We start from the raw sequence: 21,759 nt of genomic DNA on the forward strand, positions 1-21,759 counted from the left end.
TGATATAAACCAATGAATTTTGTTATTCCATTGATTTTGGATGTCATTGCATTGATTTTATTGTGAGGCATATAGTTATTTCATTGATTTAAAATAATGATTTAATTATCTCATTGATTTTAACAATAGCATTACATTGAAATTGTGTCAGTTTATTAGTTATTCCATTGATTTATAACGACGGATTATGGATTAGTTACTCCATTGATTTCAGTCATTCCACTGATTTTAGTGTCAGACGTATAATATTTGATTGATTTAAAAAATTATTTAGTTATTCCATTTATTTTAGTATGTCATTCCATTGATTTATTTTCAAACATCTTGTTATTCAATTGATATAAACTATTGAATTTAGTTATTCCATTAATTTTGTATGTTATTACATTGATTTTGTAAGACTATAATTATTTCATTACTAGAGCCAAACATGGGCCGGGCTGTCTGAGGCACGGCCTACCCAAGCAGGTAAAAAACAGGCTTCAGAAATTTTTGATTATGGGCCATGCTTTTAAAATTTAAGCCCAAATTTATTTTGGGCTGGCGTTTGGGGCTTACCTAGATTCCCCTGCCATATGCGGCACTGCGGCGGCAATGCAATTCTCGGGAGTGCTTGGACAGTTTGACCCTATCCCAGCCCTTTAGATCAAATTTGGATAGAAAATTTTTACCCAATAATTATAGTAAGCCCAGCCAGAGAGAGGAAAAAATCCTTTCAAGCCCAATCCGTACCCTACTATGATCGATCAAGGTGTGACCATTATGTATTTATACCAAAATATCATTACAAGCATGTCATTTCTCTGGGGGTAAACATTGACTCAGGAGGGATCATCCCCTATTCTAGGCATCGACTCCAAGTCACATGGGCAACACCCTCGACAAACTAACCGAGAAGCAAAAAGAAAAATACACACACTACCTCAAGGGGGTATCGCTCAGTGCCTTGGGCACTTAGGACTGGGTTGGTGCTCAGAATCTTCCGTCTTGCATCGCTTCAAGAAGCAATCAAGGGTCTTCTGCTTCGCAGGGCTGCTTCTCGACTGGCTGGCTGAGACTTCCAAAGTATTCTCATGGCCGTCAAGCATCTGTTTGTTCAATAACTAGCATTCAGTTTACCAACCTCAAAAATCAACCAGTACTAAACCCAGCCCCAGTAGCAAATCAGTAGAAATTTCAACAATTGTTCCACAGTTCTTCCAAACTTTAAAAGAAAACTCCTACATGCACCCATATATTGGTTCACACTTTTGATTCACATAGGAGAATTTTGTGTATATATATATAAAGAGAGAGAGAGCAATAGCTTATTACTTGTCCCAAATTCTCTAACTTGCTCTGAACAACATCCCTGGAGAAATGGATCATATGTGTTAATTAACCATCAAGATTGATTGAACTTGAAAATTTGTCTCTCTGCTATTTCAATGTGAACATACCATATGATGTCATCAACTGTGTCATTAGCGAGCAGATAGTATATATTGACTGAAGAAACCTATAAGCAATGAACCAATTGAGTCAACAGGAGTTGGGCACACGCTGATAAAAAATGATAAGAAAAAGAACAGGAGCTGAGACTTCGGAGTCCACATGAATGTTGCCATCTGTGAGCAATACACTTAATAAAAGCTCTATTCAGTGTTGTTAAAGGCATAAGACCCTTCAAATGCTCGAGGCGCAAGGCGCAATTTCACCAAATCATACATATATATTTATATCAATACATGTATATGACACTGTTATCCAATCAGACATGTATATGAATATAAAAGTATATCTTTAATATGCCAAAACCACAAATACATATATATGCAACAGACATGTATACTAGTTGATCAACAAATACCTCACAGTAGATGAAGATCAGAGAGGCGCGCGAGAGAGGAGAGATGAGGGACTTATGAAAGCATCGACCTAGGTCTAGAAGTCTTTTTAAAATAATATTAAAAAAAAGTCACCTTAAAATAATAATAAAAAAGCATCCATCAAGGTCTAGAAGTCTCTTTAAAATAATATTAAAAAGAAAACTTTAAAAAAAACCCCATTTCTCCTAGGCATGCGCCCGACCAGCCTTGCACCTGGTCTGAGGCGTGTGCCTAGGCCACACCTGGCTTTAAGGCTAGGCGAGGCACAGCAACACTGGCTCTATTACAAGCAGCATTTCATATGTATAGCCACAATAAATAACCTGGTTCAAAAATGAACCATTACTGAAACTGATAAAACAAAAGTAACATATTATTTTAGATAAAAAAGGTAACATATGCTTTACCAGGCCAATCATATAAGATCAAACTCAGAAAGGCAACTCATGCTTTACCTGGCCAATCCTATGGGCACGGTCCTCCGCTTGAATCAGGTCACCCGGAGTCCATGAGAGCTCCGCAAAAATAACAGTGCTGGCAGCTGTTAAAGTTAATCCAACTCCACCTGCTTTGATCGATAACTGCACAAAGATATAAGAAACCATCCATTGTAAACTGAAGCTAGCACAATAACTGCAGTAGACAAATTACAACAGAATATTTAGTAAGGGAAAGCACAATTCACAGGAAGAAAATTTCAAAAAAAAAACGTATCAATACCACAGCAGCTTTAATAGCATCTTTTTCTTGGAAATCAGTAACCAAATCTTGCCTTGAAGCTGAAGGGGTACTACCATCAATTCGAATGCAACCCACTTTCTTCTTCTGGAAAATTGACAATTTGGGTAAGAATGGAGCAAGATTTAGAATATTCCAATCGAAGTTGAGCAGTCTTACAAGAAGATACTGATATATTGAATCAATCATGGGCTGATGGTGTGCAAATACCAGAAACTTGCAGCCAGACTGCAACAAAATTTATAAAAAAAAATTTGTCTAAGTAACTAGGGAGAAAAAAACTGTGATGGCTGCAAGTGAAGAAAAGAAAACATAGACTTTAAAACACTTTTAACAAGAACACCCCGCACACACATGGGAAAAGAAAAAAAGAAAAATGTTCAATACAGCAAACAGAAGTTGCTTGTCGGGTTACATATTCAAGGACAATGTTAGAAGCATTGTTCACCATCCTAAACAAGTAGTACGATCAAACAAAAGATCACCAGTTGGATAGTTTAAATGTGGAACTCAATCTAACACATCCATACAATTTACACGAGCTGATTGAAGAACCAAAGGATTTGTAAAATATTTTTTCCCACCATCGTCATCATCAAATCTTTTGCCTGGAAAAGTTTAGGGTCTGCTACCTGAAATTCATAAAAGAAATCAATTTCAAGCCACCAGGTGGAGTCTGTTTTGCCATTCGTTTCTATGTAGGGTTATACTATCCACTAATCCTTTGGATCTCATATCTTTTATAGTATCCAGTATCCACTATTGTCTAATAAGTAATATGAAGTCGCAATTGCCCAAAAACATGTAGATGCAACAGCATGTGTGTTTATATACATATTTTTTAAATGATATTTTTGTAAAAATGCACATGGATCACACTTCTTAGCAGAGTATGACCTTACTCCATTTATTTCAGCAATTAAGCACTTACAGAGAAAAGAGAATATATTGGCAGGTGCCAAAAAATACCTCAATGACAGTTTCCAGATAATTTAGAACTGCGGGGATCTTAGCTTCAGCAGAATCAGTATATATCTGGAATCAGATAAGGAGTTAGAAGTGGAGAAGAAATGTTAAAGGAGCAGGGGAAATGTTAAACAGTTGTCAGGCTACATCAAGATTTGGCGATTCATTATTAAGTGAAGATAGATATGGGCCCGTATTGCACTAAAATCAAGGAAAGTGATGTTGAAGTAGTGGCAGTAAACACATGAGCAACCATTTCTAGGTAAAATTTATGAATACCTTGTTAATAAGATTCTTCTGAGAAAACTTGAGTGATTCAGCCTTCTCTTGCGAGTCACAAGCTTTAATTTTACTTTTCAAAACTTCCAACTGCAAAGAACTATAATATGAGCTTTGTCTTATCTATCACCCTTTCTACTCCCTTAATTACACAGCTTGAATGTCTCAAATGAGTTTGAAACGTGTGAGAGAAGAAACAAAAAAGCTCAAATTGTTGTGCTTACCTCACGAAATAAAGCATTGATTTGTTTCATGTGATTATCTGCCAAATCTAGGAAGACCTGAGAATCCAATTACGTCAAGAGTATCAAAAGAAATCATACTCAAACTCTTCATCCAATATATGTGCTCAAGTGCACATGCATGGGCACATCCACACACACGGATAGGGAAGAAGAAAAGTAGGATAGTCAAGCATCACCTAAGTATTTTTCTCAGTGAGAAGTTGCCACAGTGATAAACGTGAATGAACAGGTGTTACAGGTAAGTCAACTAAACTTGAAAACTAACTCGAGTACTCTTAGCCCCAACCAATCTCAACAAATTTCTCACCAATTTGTTTCTTACCGCCAAAGCAGGAGCAGTTGTAACAAGGAACTCTGTCAAAGACAAAGAGAATCAAGCAAAATGTCTGTAATGTGGAAGACCAATTCTTCTCAACAAAAACAATTTACAAAATTCCTTGGCAAGTCTAACAGAGTAAAGAAGGCTTCTTGTGGCACCATCTGCAGCAGCTTTGGCAAAACATCATATTATTGCATTCTCTATATTACCTTCTTAATACGAAAAGGAAAATAGTCCTGAAACCCAAAATCATATCACATCTCATAGCATATCCAGTTCAACCATTTAACTACTAAAGCAAGATCTGATTCTATCTCATCATTAACACGATATATTTGATGATAAAGATGCTCTGTTTTTTCCTAGTGGAAAAAACTAGATTTACAAGGCACCAGAAGGGGCACAACAGGGAATACAAGAAGGCTAAGCTAATGGCCTCAAAGTAGAGAGATTACATGGTATAAAGCACAGATCTCCGTCATTGCATTAGTCCCATCACTCCCATGACCAAGGTAGATTGAAAAAACAGCCACCAAATCATCACATTCATTTAGAATAATGCCACTGCACCCTGCCTGATCAAGGTTACCTTTGGCTGAACCATCCACATTTAATCTATAAGAACAATCAGTGGGAGGACAACATTTCAACAGAAGTGATCTTCTCACTTGGATCGGAACAATAAGAATACGGATATACTCCTAAGGCAGAGCAGGTCCTTTTGTAGGATTAAGGATTTTATTTAATTATCTCAACTCCAAAGCGATCTTCTTGATAATAATACATCTTTCCAAAAAAAAATTCTTCAAATCTTGCTGATTTGAAGAGTTTATTTGCTCCTGAAAAGAACCTCATCCAAGACTGAAATTTAATCTTCAAATTCTTACAGCAGTGGAACCAAGAAGTAGGAGCTATACCACATTTTTTAATATTCTCATTCAAGGGGATCCCATTGTGCCAAGGTCTCCAACCAAAAGTACGAAATTTTTAATGGAATAGTAGAAGACCAAGAAAAGATGTATCAAAAAATGTATTCCTGAGTTCTGATATTTTTCCAAGCTGCTTCTATGCAAAACTCACCATCTGTGGAATCAAACTCTTATCAGTACCTGATCTCAAAAAAAATTGTGATCTGGAAATCACTTTAACAGTTTAACCAAATTATCACCTCCCAACAGCTGCAATAAAGAAATATTCCATCCTTGATTAGTGATCAGATCCTTTAGCTTTAAGTGAGGATTGGAGACAGCAAAACCATTTTGATATAAAGCTCCATCCCTTGCCCAGTTCTCATACCAAAGGTTGAAATTTCATTCTCTGATCTTCCGCTTGTGAAATCTGGACTAAGAAACTAGAAAAGGACCTCCATGCAAGGAGTGAATGGTTTTGCTTTTCTAATTCAAAAAAATCAGTTTTTTGATATACTTTTATGCCTAAATTTTGACCAGAAAGATGTGTCATTATTTTCCAAGCAAGTTTGTAGTAAAGAGCTTTAACTACATCATACATCTTTCAAATTCATACCACCATTCTTGAAAGGTTTGAAAAACTTGTCCATGCTCTCCATTATTTATCTGGATTATTGTCAAAGCTCATCAAAAACCTTCTTCGGATGGCAAAAGCAAGAAAGTAAAAGAACCATGTCAAAGATATCAGCGAGCCAAATGCCATAAACATTCCCTGATTAGACTGTCAAAGTATATGAGTTTTCTGACATGCATTGGTCATACTACATTCAGTCAGAGGCTTGGAGCAAATCAAATAAGGCTTGGCAAGGATCAAATATTTGTCATAAGTCATAACCCAAATCCAACGAGAGAGAACTAATACTAGGAGGCTAATTTGAGCAAAAAGCAATGGAAAAAATGATACCCACCTGTTGACGCCGCTTCACAGGAAGCTGAGAAAGAACATCTTTTTTCAGTCTTCGGATCATCACAGTTGCCTTCATCAAATTGTGCAACTCTTCATGGTTACTTGCACCTTGATAAACTCCAAAACCACCCTGAAAGAAATGAGATCAGAACAACAATATTGCTCATGCCCATGTGAGACATGCATATATTGCATTCATAGCAGGCTTTCATCGCAAAAGGATCATGACTTACACCCTTGCAATATCGTTTACCGTATTCATGAACATTCTTGTATACATTGGGATGCAAGGCTTCCAGCTGTAATGCGCAAATTTAATGCAGAACGATTAAAATATTATTCAAAGTATTTAAATTTTACAATTTATTCTCTATTAGCCTTTAAAACATAAGCTGCTATCTAAAGTAGGGTGCAAGGATACCTGCTTAAATAACTCAATTGGTCTAGATAAAGCAGGAGTACCACTGAGCAACATTGCATACTGAGCTCTCTGAAATTGTAAGCATCATAAGGTGGGGGTAGAGAGAGAGAGAGAGAGAGGACATAGCCGTCCCGTTGCATTGATAACAAAAAATAAATACAATCGAATCAATTTAAAATTGCAATACACCGAGTGTTTCGATTTGATGCTTTCAACCAAGTAACCATGTATCATCTCAGTTCATAGGATGACTCAGTGTATTTCCTTTACACAAAAAAGAAAAAAGAAATTCAAGCACTCTTTTCTGTATTATCATCTTGCACATTGCTTTCTGGAGGAGGACAAGAAAATGCAATTGAACTAGTTAACGTTATAGGCTTAGAAAGAAAAAAGAAAGTCAAGAAACTAAATAACCCTTCCCCACCCCTGCAGCCTCCTGCCCAAAAAAAAAGGACTCAAATAACCAAGTGAAGAAATGAATTCCACAATAGTTTTTTGATGAATATGTCGAACATAATTGTAAATTTAAAAATGTAAGACCTGTTTTTGGAGTGATGGACCATTCCAGGTATTGATAGGAAATAAAATAATCTCATTCTAAATTTAATAACCTTGTGTATACGAGGAAAAAACAAAACAAAACAAACAAACAAACAAAACAAAACTGATGTACACTTCAGAAACTTAAACACTCATATCAGTTACTACTGCAAAGAGCATATATTGTGAAAGGCAAATCACGAAATATAGTAAGCTGCAATTTTTAAATTAAAACTCGTGAGAACCAATGAGACCTTTGGAAACTGAAAAATATTTATCAATTGTGGATGTAAAACAACAGAGAAAGTGCTCAGGGTAAAGTATGAAATTAACAAGTTGCGACATATGCTAAAATAGAAGCTTAGAATAATTGATGAGCAACTTGGAACCCAAAATATCCATATCAGTTATGACTTCAAAACATTATATGGTTTGTTTTTAATGCAAAATAGTATATAGCTAATTAAGGTAAATGACAGAAAAATTGCAAGCTGCAGGTACAGTTAATTTACTACAGTAGTCTATAAAGCAAAGATAGCCTATGATACCCGGAATCTTCACTTTACCCTGCCGTACCGGTGTCGGGCATGCATGACATGGGTATTGGTATGATATCCAGACTCTTCACTCTACCTTGCCTCCCTCTATGGAAACTTTCAATTTGAAGAACCGGACACACAGATATTTACCCATACCCAACACCCATACCCGAGTCCAGGTATCATAGAAGATAGCTAGTTTAAGCATGCAATTGCCACTTGTGAAGGAAGAGAGACCTGTATGACTGGTATTGAGGCAGTTGTCCTCTTTGCTTGAGCATTTTTCAAATAGTGAGACTCATCTGCAATCACAACCTGAACAAAATTTCTTCATTGCAGGTACAAATGTAAGCCGGCCACAATGTACAGAATAAAGATAACAACCATAAAAGACAAAATCGTAGTCTCAAAAGAAAGTTTTGAGCACCTTGAATTCTAAGGCCATCAGTCTATTCTCTAGTTTAGGGACCAGGTCATAGGAGATTATGTTGAAAACGCCATCAAGATGAATTGTTCCCTTGCTGCTGGAGGATACTATCCTGTATCCACCTCTGTTTGATCCACCCCAATTAGATAAAACAACCTATTAACAGTACCTTGTTAGGTAAAATCATAGTTGTCAAAAGTGCAAAAAGTGCTCTCCTAGGCGCACCCTCTGCGCCTAGACCAAGAGCAAGGCGACGCCTAGGCGCACGCCTGTCATCAGGCGCTAGGCACAGTGCCTGATGACTTTAGGGGCATATATGTTAAGATGAGAGGAGCTGCTGCAATCTGTCTTCTTTACTTAGGCTAAGTCCAAGTGTTCTTTTAGCCAGTCAACTTAATGCAAACTTTTATTATTATTTTCAATCATCTCAACTAACCGTTGAGAAACAGTAACTTCATATACATGTCTATATTTGTTTGGCTTGGTAGCCGTTGTCACCTGATGAATTACAATTAATAAAAATACTCTTATCTTTTTTCCTTCTTCTTCTAGAATTTCTCATTTAGGTTATTATTTCAAGCCCTCTTGAAATAATAACCTAAATTTCTCATTCAGGTTATTATTCCAAGCCCTCTCTATTTATTAGAATTATTTTATTTTTATTTTTAATTTTGCACCTTGCTTCGCTTGGGCGTTTGCTTTAAGTGCGCCTTGCACCTGAGCGATAGAAGACCTTTGCGCCTATCGCCTTTGACAACTATGGGCAAAATGAACAAATAAATAACTACATAAACAAAGAACACATCCACCAAAATCACAAACCAAATTCCAAGAAATAGAAGGCTTAAAGGCAATACAACGTACGCAAAATTCCAGCTACAACTGTGTGTAAGAAAAAGTTAGAAGAGTTTATTGGACATACAAGTATATCTGATGAAGGAACATTCAGCCATTGTTGAATCATCTGAAGAGAAGAGATGAGTAAAAGAAAGGCCAAAAAAGGTAGCCTATTAAAACTGAAACACAGAAAACCAAAAAGAGCTAGAAACTTACTGAAGCCCAGTGCAAACGCAAGGAAGATGGTGTGATTATAAGAACAGGCGAACAATCATGAATACATGCAGCCACAGCAATAGCCTACAAAATCAATTGTAAATGAAATGTGCTCATTTATCAGAACTTAATAAGATAGAGACTGTGCAACTTTTCAAGCTACAAAACTTATGTCCAACATGAGATGTTTCATACCCAAAGCCACAACTGTTTAATTTTCTAATTGTTTAAATGTTTTTCTATCCTCCTTAACCACTTACAGACAATGTACCGGTAAGAAGCAAAAACCTGTGTCATCAAAATGTTAATGATGCATTTTCACAAAAATGAAGGGAGAAAAAATCACATCTCAAGAGACGAAGTATCAAACTCTAACGAGCAGAAAGCGATTACAGCTATGAAAGCACTGCACGTCTTAAAAACTGAAATAGAAGATGATCTCAAAACCCAAACATGGAAAGTTGGTAGAATTGCGTCACTGCAACCTTAGGGTCACAAGTTCAAACTCGGGAGGCCTCTCTGCCAGTGAGGGTAAGGCTCCCATCTTGTCCTTCCTCGACAATGTCACTCTTGTACACAGGAATTGTTTAGCCTTTAACCATTATGAACTATAAAAATAGAAGGTTATCCTATGGCAACATGTACTTATAAATCCAAGGATTACTAATTGGTAACTGCCACATTAATTCTCACACATCATCAGCAACCATCTTCTAAAGAGCACTTATTAAGAAAATTATAATATAAGTTACTCATTTGAAACCCCAAACAGTTCCACTATGGCATTAGAGGAATATATATAATTCAAATAAATAACAATTGCCTGTAAAGTCTTCCCTAACCCCATTTCGTCTGCTAGAAGCACACGCACTCCATGCTGCAATGCAAACCTGCAGGAAAAATAATAACATATATAAATAAAGCATACACAAGCATCCAAGCAAAATAAAATATTTCAGAATTTCAAGAGATAATAGCAGTAATGGACGACATATCACATAAATGGATGTTGTATCACCGTTACCTAAGAGCAATGTTTTTCAAATGTATTATATACCTAACACCGTCCCGCTGAAAAGGTAGGAGCTTTGACTCGATGGAGCTAGGTATCCTGTCATATCGCTCTGTAAAACACATGTGCATATAGTTGGAAAAAAAAGTAACAAGAAGAAAAGACAAACAAAAATAATAAGAAGAAGAAAGAAAGAAGAAACCGAAAGCATTCATATAACTATATAAGTCATTAAGCAATAGTCGAAAGAGAAGTTATGGTAAAATCACTAGAAAGTTATTGTTCAATGAATCTACTAACCAATTGTCAATAACCAATGGCAGGCTCTGGCAATAACTTTTTTTTCATTAAATATTATGTTCCATCAATTTGTTATTTAATAAATCTTCTCTCTGAATCAAAACAATATGTAATATAATGTCATAGAATAGAATCACACCAAAAAGACAAATTATGTCAGAAAAGAGAACCATCAATGCAATGTAATTTTACAAAACATCTCGCACAACTTTCTTATAAAAAATGCCTTATCATTAAAGTTCATAATCTACCTCGAAGATCTTGAACAGCAGAGGCAGCAGAAATGGCACGTTGCACCAAGGCATCTAAGTCCTCTACCTAGACAGAAAATAAATAGTTAATTGTAGCAAACCTTTTGGATTTGGCATTCTTTTCTTCTTCTTTTTTTGCTTGCAATGCAATGAAATTTTATTAAGAGGGCTTAGGGAGTGCACCCTAAAGGCACAGGAAGCAAAAGAAACATTACAGGACCTAGAGATTGAATTAGGCTACACCTAAACTGATGTCATGAAAGAAATTATGACAATATCCAGCTATCCATAGTTTTATAGTGGCAATCCAGTTTTCTATAAAGTTGTCTGTGTACCTTCTTTGTCAGAAAATACTTGTTCCTTTCCAGTCATATGAGCTAGGATGTCACAGGCCCATTCACCACCACTAAAAGAGCCTAATAGTGGCGGGAGAGGGTCCCATTATAAAGGAGTTAGCTAGGCCACACCCAAGCAACGTGAGATGTGTGGCAAACCAGCGCACTTCTGAACTGATGTCTGCATCAGCTGCACTCGATTGGGTCCTTCCATTGGGTTGGTGTCAGCCTATGGGAGCTTTCACTGGGCTTAGGCTACTTTTTTTGGGTTTTGACATGGTCCCTTGCCATTTCTCACCCTTACTAGATCCATAGGAAACCCTTACCGCCAGATTGATGGGTAGCTCCTTACGCTACAGCACTGATACCAATTGTCACAAGCCCATTTCACCACCACTAAAAGGACCTAATAGTGGTGGGAGAGGGTGCCCCTTGTAAAGAAGTTAGCTAGGCCACATCCAAGCGATGTGGGATGCGTGACACAGGAGGTGACCACATGTAAGCTTACAGAAATCTTTCTTTAGTTCTTTTCAAACCAAACCAACCCCAAGCTATAAACTCAGAAACCAAGCTATTACTAGAGAGTAGAGACCCAATTGATCCCAATTAGGTTACATCTAGTACTCCAGATCTCTTGTCCAAGAAGAAAATGTGGCTAATTGACTCTGCCTCTACTCTACACAACTAGCATTTGTCTGTATGAGTGACCCCACTTTTCTGAATGTTATCTATGCTCAGTATTTTTTCATCGGGCTTCCCACATGAAGAAAGACACTTTAGGAGGAATTTTGCCTTCAAAATCCAATTCCAAGGGATATCTGGTCTGCCAACATTGTGGTTGTCTAGCGAGCTCCTTGTAATGAGACTTAACTATGACAAAGTTATCTTAAGATCGTTTCCAGCAGATCTTTTCTTCCTAAATGATGTTACCTTCCTGAGCAAAAGCACCTGTTAAAATTTTTTAAAAAAATCATGTGTCATGCCCAATCATGCACAAATCTAGAGAAGCTGATATTACAGTAGAGTTGGAAATTGACATTTAAGAGGGGAAGTGCCCCAATCCAACCATCACACCAAAGCCGAACTCTCTTTCCACTGCCTACCCTATAGGTAATCAATCCTACCAACCATTCTTAATATCCTTCCCAAGGGCTGTACCAGGAAAAAATTTCCATAAGTGATCTATATTGTTGCAAAACTTTCGGATCCAATCTCCAAGCAAGGCTTTATTAAGAGCTTGACAGAAGTGATGGCAAGATCACCTAAATTTTTCAGAAGTTTCGCAACATGCCACTAAATTAAATGAAATTTCTTGCACCTTCACTATCATTTTTTTAAATAATAAAAATTCAAAAGAACCATTACAAAGTAAGGACGAAAAAACACAACTGAACCAATTATCTACTAAAACATCCATCGAGATGTGCTTAGAGTTGACAATCCGATTATTTCCCTCAAGCCAGATCAGCCACACGATGAACATTGGGAGTAGCTGAAATCTTCCTCTCGGACTTCATATTAGATGACAAGCTCCAGGCTAGCAACTCTTTCTCTGCAGGTTTCTTGCGACCCAAATACCCAATTGATCCCACTCAAATTGAAAGCACTGTAATACACCTTCCAAGACCAGGTACAGTGGAGAAGAAGATGGTTTATCGACTCTAAATTATCTTTACAAAGATAGCATCTATTGGGAAAAAAAGACACAACTTCCAAACAATAAGATGCCGCTTTGGGAGAAATCGATTCTGGGTAGACTCAAGTTTGGATAGGAAACAATGACAGAAATTACATTGGAAGTCTGGATAGTGTTATTTTATCAAGTTCAATTTCCCATCTTTTGAGATAGAGTAGCTCTTCGAACCAGCCAGCTGTTTCTCATATCTTTCTACCATAAGAGTCCAAATGGAAGTATCCTTAAACCCGACTCCAAGAGATAAAATGACCTGTTGGTCTTGCAGAGAACCTATCCCACGGCCAAGGGCTTCAGCCAAATGGCTCTCATGACTCTCATAGTGAACAGCACAAGTACTTATGCATTACGAAGGAAAAGGATGAACAACAAAAAAAGGGAGGTAATAAACTGAAATTGATTTGGTCAAAACAGACAATTTCTTCAGCCGCCTAACTTAAAAGAAATCCAAAATAGTTTCATAATCATAGAGGAAAAAATGCTCATGTTGTTACCTCAACAGTAAAACCAGATACTTCACTAAGAATTTTTTTAGCTGATGATATAGAGGATACAGGGAATATCCATAATCTGCAGATTCAGCGACATAACATTATTTCACTACTGCACTTTCACAACAGTACAAATACGCAAATTGCACAAAAATAATTCAAATGAAACACAAGTGTTGGTATGTGTCCATAAAGAAAGAAACCCTAAAGAAAGAAAGAGGGAGAAAAATGTGACCTTTCTTCCGCATTCCAAATGGATTTAGGGATCTTGCGACAAGCACCTACTAATGCCTGGCACCAAAGAAAAAAATAAAAGCATGATGCATCATGTATGGGAATTTTTTGAGTTTCAGTTTTGAGACATAACACTTTTAGAGCATATAAGTTTTACCTGGTTATATACAAATTTAGCAGCAATATTTCCATTGGCATGAAGAAAAAACTTGACAGAGAGCCTTGGTAGTCCCCTTGAGTTATCATCTTTTGAGAAGCAAACAACAATGTAAGATGCCCAGGCAACCAAACCATAAGATTCAGGGTATAGACACAATTCAGACTGGTGTTTGGCTCTTCGAAGTGGTTGGTTATCCCCCATTTTTAGTCTAATCTTAATCGATATGGATAAAATTATTAAAAGATAAGAGAACAAGTAAGTTTCGCTAAGAAGAAGGAATAACTGATGAGACAGAAAAGACAGAAAACTAAATAAGTGTCAATAACATATGAGTTGATAATGGTGAAGGAACGACTAACCAGTGCTGACCTTTGAGGTAGTTGATGTTGGTAATATCCGGGATACAGGAGGCAGAGGCTGCATGTAAATCCCAGAAGAAAGTAAAATTAGGAAATGCAATTAAAAGAACAAAATTATCATGCACTTTTTTAATTGTTCAATAGGAATGGGGATTAGAACCCTTTGCCCTTAACTGCGGGGAACTTCACCACTTGAACTAGTGGTGCTCTAACACATAATGATGATTATACTACTCTTAACGAAATCAAATATTAAAACACAGAAGTTAAACGAGTTGAGATCTTGAAAGAAACAACAACGGAAAATTGAAACCCTAAAAACAGAAAGCGTTATAAATTGAAGGAACAAAAGATAAAATAAATAAAATTAACCCATAGAGAAGTATCATGGGTTGTATAGAAAACCCAACGAAAAGCAAATAAAAGAGGAGAGGCTTTACATTGGCAGAAGGAGATTCGGGGATAGGACAGTTGTTGCCCGAAAGCACAGATTGGTGTGTTTGTTGGGTTTGGAAAGAAGAAGGGGAGTTGTGTTGTTGAGCAAGAGCCCTCTTCTGTAGGGCTTCTCTTTCGAGGGCATCCATTTCCTCTGCGCTCAGCTCCCAGTCGTTAAACTCCATTGTCAATTTTCTTTCTTTGAGTGCAAGCGGATATTACGGTTTTGTATTTTCTGAAACCAAAACCAGTCCAACACCATCAAAACCAGTAACTACGGTTAACCGATTAATCAGTCCGGTTATGGTTTCCAATAAGCGCAAACACAAATCCATGGGTATCAATCAAAGTTCTATATAAACAGGTTAAAAACATGCAAAACCTGCAATACAATATCCAATATCCAAACACTGCAGATCCATGGTCTACAAATGGCTGCAAAAGCGTAATGCATAAGCAAATAAAAATAATATGCAGATGAGCATATCCATAGAAGCTATGATATAAAGTTTTCAGGGAAAACAATCCAAAGTGTATAGTGTAGTAATGTACCTTCGAGATAAGAGGTGACGGTGGGTGGAGAGTGGCGAGTCGCGACCACTGGAGAGATAAGCGGCAGCAGACGGTGGAGTGGATACAAGAACTGGGCTGGGTTCTGTATGCGCGCGGCGACGGTGGGTACTGGTTAGAGACTGGAGCAGTGGAGCCTGAATTCTGAAGGGGATTCTCGACACAGTCGACACTTTCTCCGATCTCGTTCAAAAGCGATGTCGCGACGAAGACGAATTTATTTTGAACTTTTGATTTCAGCGGCGCTAGGGCTTCGAATAGAGTCGGTCAATAAAGTCACTTTTTTTTGAAACAAACACACAAAGAGTAATAAACCTCGCTAACCAAATACCGCATAACTTTTTTTTTGAAACAAACACACGCGGAGTAATAAATCTAGCTAATCAAACACAGTCCCTCAAAGTAAAAAGATGTTTTGATTAGACTTATATACAATACATACACTTTTGAAATAATCAATGTGGTATTTTTAACAGAGGCTTTTAAGTGGAACACCTAACAATTTTGAAAACACACACCTAACTAAACAACAATTTTGGAAACACACACCGGACTAAACATTATTTCATTTTTTTGAAACAAACACACACAGAGCAATAAACCTAGCTATCCAAACACCGTCCTTAAGGATAAAAAGATGTTTGGTTTACTAGACTTATATACTTGTCACGACCCAAATACGGGCACATGACCGGCGCATGACCCCAATGAACCTAGAAGCCCACTGAGATCAAGCAAGCCTCAAAACAGACAATCCAAACATGCATAAGGAGTACGGAACTGAAATTTACATAACGCGGAAGCCATAGCCAGAGTACAGTCAAGGCTTACAGCAATACATACCAAAAACATCCTATCTGTACTTAACGGAGCATCTAAGATTCATAAATTTATACAAAATAGTAAAATACAAAATATCATAATGACTACCCGCACAACAGGTGAAGGGCTCTCCAGAATCGGATAGAACTCTAATTAGCTGAAGATGGTCCTGGACCTGCCGAAATTACTTTATCTGAAACAAAAGTATCAACAAGGAAGCGTGAGTCACAAGACTCAGTGAATGAATAGAAACTTAAACGATACAAAGGGGACAAGCCGGTAGTCAAGAGTCAAAGAACTGAACAAGAAACATATTGGAAAGGAGTACCATCATACAGAATCAATCAAAATATCAGACAGCACATGAAGTGCCGAAATCAGACAGCACACCCAGTGCCGATAACCAAACATATCCAAACTTGGTGCACCAAGGCTAACGTATCCTGCCGTTAGCGTACAGTATTCTGACAGATAGTAACTCCCAAGGAACAAATAACCATCAGTCAACCAATCGTCAAACTAAATCAGAATAGGATACGATCACAAGTCTGAATCAGAACATTCCATTTCGATAAGAAATCCGATCAACACATATTTCAGAATCAGAGTAATCAATGTCATATCAAAAGGTCACATGTAGTTAATTTTACGCTTGTCCCAATGGTAAGAAAATCATGGGTCACACAAGAAGTCTAACAAACAGTGACGGAACGGTTATATACGGAGATTGACAAACAGGAACACTAACACACAAAATTTGAAGAAAAGGACGGATCATATGTGTGTGCGAGCTCAGTGTATCAGATAAGTTTTCTATCTACTCACCGGAAATATGCTACTAGCCAAATCCTGCGACAATGCCCACCGCCTGACCATATAATAAAACGATATAGTATTTAACAACTCAATGCCAACAGTATATAGAACTTCAGTAAGTTCTTATCTCACTTACAAGCACAAACGTTATCTTAATTGAAATAGAGATTCAATTCCACTTACCCTTGAAAATCTAGTTCTTGACTGCATGACTTACACTTCAAGTCCAATTTCCTACAAAGTTCCCATCATACCACATCAATTCACAAGCATGTAGCACTTTCCATCTTTGTACAGGTCAAAACAAATTCAAAGTTTAATTGATCCCAGAACTTACCCGAACCAAACAGCACATGAAATCCAACTTTAGCTTTGACCATCCAAGTTTCCTTGTACAAGTACAATTTAATGTAGACAATCTCTCCCAAACCTTCAATCTAAATTTCTTTCATGAACCGAACTTAAGCTTTGTAGATCCACTTTCTAAGCCTTCCCAAACAATCTTCTTTCTTCATTACCTTGGCAACCATGAGAGAATCTATGCGATTTACACTCCACCACTCTCCTTGTTTCACGTCTTCCCTTTAGGTTCTTCTCTTCCCCCTGTTTAGTTCTCTGCCTTATCACTTGTCTTTCTAGATTCTTCTTGTAACTTTCCGTAAAGCCAAAGCTTGCTAAGAGGCTAGCTGAAATTGACTTGGGCTAAGCCCATTTTCTACATCTTGAAGCTTATATGTTTAGGACAACTTAGTATGGCCCAAGCTACATCCCGTGTTGGTCTCAATGAAAGACTTTGGTCCAAAGGACTTACATGAGTTTTATATTTCCTCTACAAATATACGTAAATATATATATATATATATATTTTGCTTTTAAAAAAAACACCGGATATTACATTCTTCCCCCCTTAAAATAAATTTCGTCCTCGAAATTTACTTTGCGATCAGTCCGTAGCGTCCAACAATTGTTGGTACCTAACACGTATAACCTACCTGGTATTACCGATAGTCAATACGCACCTTCAATTACCACCCCATATCAACTACCATGAGTGAGAACTGAAACAACAAAAACTTTGTATCTTTTATTAACTCATAGACGACTCCGGGTGATGAATCAAACAACCCAAATCTCATTGTTTAGCTAAAGCCAAAGTAGCTAAGGCAATCGGTACCAAAGCAATTGAAAATTAAAAGAATGTAATGGAAGGAATAGTATATCATGCTAATACATATCTGACTATTGTCAGGGACCCAAGGGAAAAACACCACCACATTGAGGACACTATAAATCCATCTTGATTCATGGAATATTTAAGAAAAAAAAAACTCCATACGTCCCTCCAGGTGACACAATTTTGAAGATTTATAACAATGTAATTTCTTTAAATAACAAGGATTCAAAATAATATCCACATCAATTCCTGACCCAACACAGACCAAATATCAAAACTATTGTACTAATTGTTTTTATACCCAAACCCTCCCCAAGTTGTTTTTTTTTTTTTTCTGTACGACCAGAGTCAACACAGAGATTTAAAACTGAATAAAACACACAATTCAAGAGTAACTATACTTTCAAAGTGTGGTACCTAGAGGAGTAACCAAAACCTGGAAAGTTCCGAAGCCAAATTTACCCATTCCATCTTTTGTTCAGACTTCACTAGGTAAAAGAGAACTTAACAAAAATTTCTAAGAACATAGTACTGGAGCAATAATTTAGTTAACACCCTTCCAGAGATTAACAAGGTAGATTTCAATAAGTAATATGGCAATCAGTTCAACCTATGTAGATCCATAAATAACTAACATGAAAGCATGTTTTCTAGTAGAGAATTCCAGGAAAGAGTCAGGTTAATAGATATTATCAAATTGTTCAAACAATAGCAAGATAAGACCTGAATACAAGACCAATGATGGAACAAAATTACCTATCACAGAAAGGGCAACTAAACAGATTTGAATCTTCAGCGAATCAGAGGGTAAAATTTGATACGTAGAGTCCAAAGCAATCAACACATGTGGGTCGAAAGAATAACTAGAAAGTGTACCTGCAACATCTGCATCAGATGTCTGCATATCCTGTGGTGTAAGCGCAAAGACCCTAGCAGGACCTCCCCTTGACTGGTCCTGACCTCGGACTCCAAACCCTCTACCCGACTGAACAGTAGTCTGTCTAGTCGGCTGTCCGGTAGCAGGGGTAATAAGTGGTGCTGACCCCACACTAGATATATTTTGGCCTTGCGGACATTCCCACATTCGATGACCGAGCTGACCACACTTAAAGCAAGCACCAGTGGCCCTATAACATTGCCCAGAATGGCGCTTCCCACAAGTCAGACATGGTGGTCTATCAGCACTAAACTGACTGGGAGGCTGCTGGCCTGAATGCTCAGCATCCTGGAACCTAGAATCTCTCCTAAGGGCAATAGAAGGTGAATACGCTGACGATCCCATCTCGGACTGAGCGGCTCTCTGCTTGCCTGATTTCTGACTATCAACACTCCTACTAAATCCACTAAATGATCCCACAGTTCTGCTCTTTTTACTTTGCTCTTGGCCCCCACGATCTTCCAACCTCCTTATTTCAATCTTCCTAACGCGATCAACAGCCGCAGCATAGGTTGTGAATTCTTGTGAAGCTACCGCATTAAATAAAGGTGTAACTAATCCATTCACAAACCGAGTAATTCGCATCTCCTCTGTAGCAACCAAGTGAGGTGCATATCGAGACAATCGCGTAAACAAGATATCATATTCAGTCACTGTCATACCAAAGGTTTGTACCAACTTCTCAAACTCATGTGCACGAGCCTCTCTCACACTGCGCGGAAGGAAACGAGCCATAAAAGCCTCAGTGAACTCCTCCCAACGCAATGAAGCTGACCCCACAAGTCTCCCTCCTCTTAAAGTATCATACCATGTTCGAGCAATATCCTCTAGTTGAAACGCAGCCAACTCCACTGATCGAGTGCTAGAACACCCTAAAGCCTGCAGAACTCTATCCATACTATCTAAAAACCGTTGTGGGTCCTCATTCACATCAGACCCAGAGAACTTCGGTGGTTTCAATTTCAAAAACTCTGGCAAAGTCACCATAATACCTCCTCCCAACTGTGGCTGAGGCTGATCCTGCACCGTCTGCCTCCCCCCAGCTGTCGGAGTTTGATCTACCAAAGGCTGAGTCACTCTTTGACTCTGAACAGTAACTACCTCAGTCAATTTCAAAATAGCCTGTTGAATACCCTGCATCCCGGCCATCATGTCAATCATAGTAGGACCTTGAACCTCGGATAGCCCAGGAACATCGGCGTCTGCCTGAACTAATGGGGGCAGTGCAATACCTTCACTCTGAACCCCCTCTCCAACGACTGTAGTAGTTCTACGACGTCTACCTTGCTCTCGAGTAATGTGAGCTGATTGTGGAGCCAAGCTCTCACCTGTCTCCTCTCGCACCGCAATATCTCTCAGTGTACGTGTTTTTGGAGGCATATTGACCCTATATAACCCACAGACTTTTATCAGAGAAACACTGAATGGAACATACGGAATATGAACAAATATCGGATCAAGGAAATCAGAATAGGATTATCTGAAGAGTAATACGGAAGAATACATCCTAAAAGGCCTCTGGTAGAGTCAATTGTAGTATGCCCGGGTACATACTCAACCGAAACTCCACTAAAGGACACTTGCTCCGTTAAACACAGTGACCTAAGAATAACCTCATAACCTGGGAACGAAACCTTCCTCTGATACCAACTTTGTCACGACCCAAATACGGGCACATGACCGGCGCATGACCCCAATGAACCTAGAAGCCCACTGAGATCAAGCAAGCCTCAAAACAGACAATCCAAACATGCATAAGGAGTACGGAACTGAAATTTACATAACGCGGAAGCCATAGCCAGAGTACAGTCAAGGCTTACAGCAATACATACCAAAAACATCCTATCTGTACTTAACGGAGCATCTAAGATTCATAAATTTATACAAAATAGTAAAATACAAAATATCATAATGACTACCCGCACAACAGGTGAAGGGCTCTCCAGAATCGGATAGAACTCTAATTAGCTGAAGATGGTCCTGGACCTGCCGAAATTACTTTATCTGAAACAAAAGTATCAACAAGGAAGCGTGAGTCACAAGACTCAGTGAATGAATAGAAACTTAAACGATACAAAGGGGACAAGCCGGTAGTCAAGAGTCAAAGAACTGAACAAGAAACATATTGGAAAGGAGTACCATCATACAGAATCAATCAAAATATCAGACAGCACATGAAGTGCCGAAATCAGACAGCACACCCAGTGCCGATAACCAAACATATCCAAACTTGGTGCACCAAGGCTAACGTATCCTGCCGTTAGCGTACAGTATTCTGACAGATAGTAACTCCCAAGGAACAAATAACCATCAGTCAACCAATCGTCAAACTAAATCAGAATAGGATACGATCACAAGTCTGAATCAGAACATTCCATTTCGATAAGAAATCCGATCAACACATATTTCAGAATCAGAGTAATCAATGTCATATCAAAAGGTCACATGTAGTTAATTTTACGCTTGTCCCAATGGTAAGAAAATCATGGGTCACACAAGAAGTCTAACAAACAGTGACGGAACGGTTATATACGGAGATTGACAAACAGGAACACTAACACACAAAATTTGAAGAAAAGGACGGATCATATGTGTGTGCGAGCTCAGTGTATCAGATAAGTTTTCTATCTACTCACCGGAAATATGCTACTAGCCAAATCCTGCGACAATGCCCACCGCCTGACCATATAATAAAACGATATAGTATTTAACAACTCAATGCCAACAGTATATAGAACTTCAGTAAGTTCTTATCTCACTTACAAGCACAAACGTTATCTTAATTGAAATAGAGATTCAATTCCACTTACCCTTGAAAATCTAGTTCTTGACTGCATGACTTACACTTCAAGTCCAATTTCCTACAAAGTTCCCATCATACCACATCAATTCACAAGCAT

General features: G+C 38.0%; 2 protein-coding genes across 9 annotated transcripts in view; both read right to left on the bottom strand.

Moving 5' to 3' along the window:
• Nucleotides 1–739: 739 nt before the first annotated feature.
• LOC119998775 (SWI/SNF-related matrix-associated actin-dependent regulator of chromatin subfamily A-like protein 1) lies at nt 740–15,374 on the bottom strand. Of its 7 annotated transcripts, none has more exons than XM_038846189.1 (25): nt 15,093–15,369; nt 14,546–14,775; nt 14,106–14,163; nt 13,744–13,832; nt 13,588–13,643; nt 13,356–13,431; nt 10,834–10,900; nt 10,295–10,394; nt 10,094–10,160; nt 9,271–9,354; nt 9,140–9,181; nt 8,218–8,373; nt 8,028–8,105; nt 6,712–6,780; nt 6,524–6,589; nt 6,292–6,420; nt 4,076–4,132; nt 3,852–3,941; nt 3,576–3,641; nt 2,766–2,834; nt 2,589–2,693; nt 2,324–2,449; nt 1,440–1,498; nt 1,315–1,351; nt 740–1,088 (listed from the first exon to the last, which is right to left on the bottom strand). In XM_038846189.1, exons 2-25 carry the CDS (start codon nt 14,723–14,725, stop codon nt 939–941), a joined length of 2,076 nt encoding a protein of 691 aa, XP_038702117.1. In that variant the 5' UTR covers nt 14,726–14,775; nt 15,093–15,369; the 3' UTR covers nt 740–938. The 7 variants fall into 7 exon arrangements, 6 of the variants coding, with proteins under 6 accessions (XP_038702117.1, XP_038702119.1, XP_038702121.1 ...); XM_038846190.1 differs by having other exon boundaries at nt 939–1,088; nt 10,328–10,394; XR_005468296.1 differs by having other exon boundaries at nt 984–1,088; nt 1,440–1,607; nt 15,093–15,374.
• Nucleotides 15,093–21,759, bottom strand: part of LOC119998777 — a 7,176-nt gene continuing 509 nt past the window's right edge. Inside the window, exons 2-8 of one of the 2 annotated variants that reach the window (XM_038846195.1) lie at nt 21,670–21,720; nt 21,496–21,538; nt 20,779–20,863; nt 17,086–20,246; nt 16,932–16,982; nt 16,758–16,800; nt 15,093–16,125 (exon numbers count right to left, since the gene is read on the bottom strand). In XM_038846195.1, coding sequence (XP_038702123.1) covers nt 18,602–20,239 — 1,638 coding nt within the window. In that variant the 5' untranslated portion in view covers nt 20,240–20,246; nt 20,779–20,863; nt 21,496–21,538; nt 21,670–21,720 and the 3' untranslated portion in view covers nt 15,093–16,125; nt 16,758–16,800; nt 16,932–16,982; nt 17,086–18,601. The remainder of the gene's footprint in view (nt 16,126–16,757; nt 16,801–16,931; nt 16,983–17,085; nt 20,247–20,778; nt 20,864–21,495; nt 21,539–21,669; nt 21,721–21,759) is intronic. The other variant, XM_038846196.1, reaches the window with a different exon arrangement.

This window comes from Tripterygium wilfordii, chromosome 5, assembly GCF_013401445.1.
Source record: "Tripterygium wilfordii isolate XIE 37 chromosome 5, ASM1340144v1, whole genome shotgun sequence".
Classification (NCBI taxonomy): domain Eukaryota; kingdom Viridiplantae; phylum Streptophyta; class Magnoliopsida; order Celastrales; family Celastraceae; genus Tripterygium; species Tripterygium wilfordii.

What these genes read in the sequence shown, in the direction of transcription:
- LOC119998775 (XM_038846189.1), bottom strand. Translation starts at nt 14,725, where the DNA reads ATGGAGTTTAACGACTGGGAGCTGAGCGCAGAGGAAATGGATGCCCTC. An exon ending in TTGAAAAACATTGCTCTTAG is followed by an intron (nt 10,161 to 10,294) that starts GTAACGGTGATA and finishes TTTTTCCTGCAG; the next exon opens with GTTTGCATTGCAGCATGGAG. An exon ending in AGAAGAATCTTATTAACAAG is followed by an intron (nt 3,642 to 3,851) that starts GTATTCATAAAT and finishes ATCTGATTCCAG; the next exon opens with ATATATACTGATTCTGCTGA.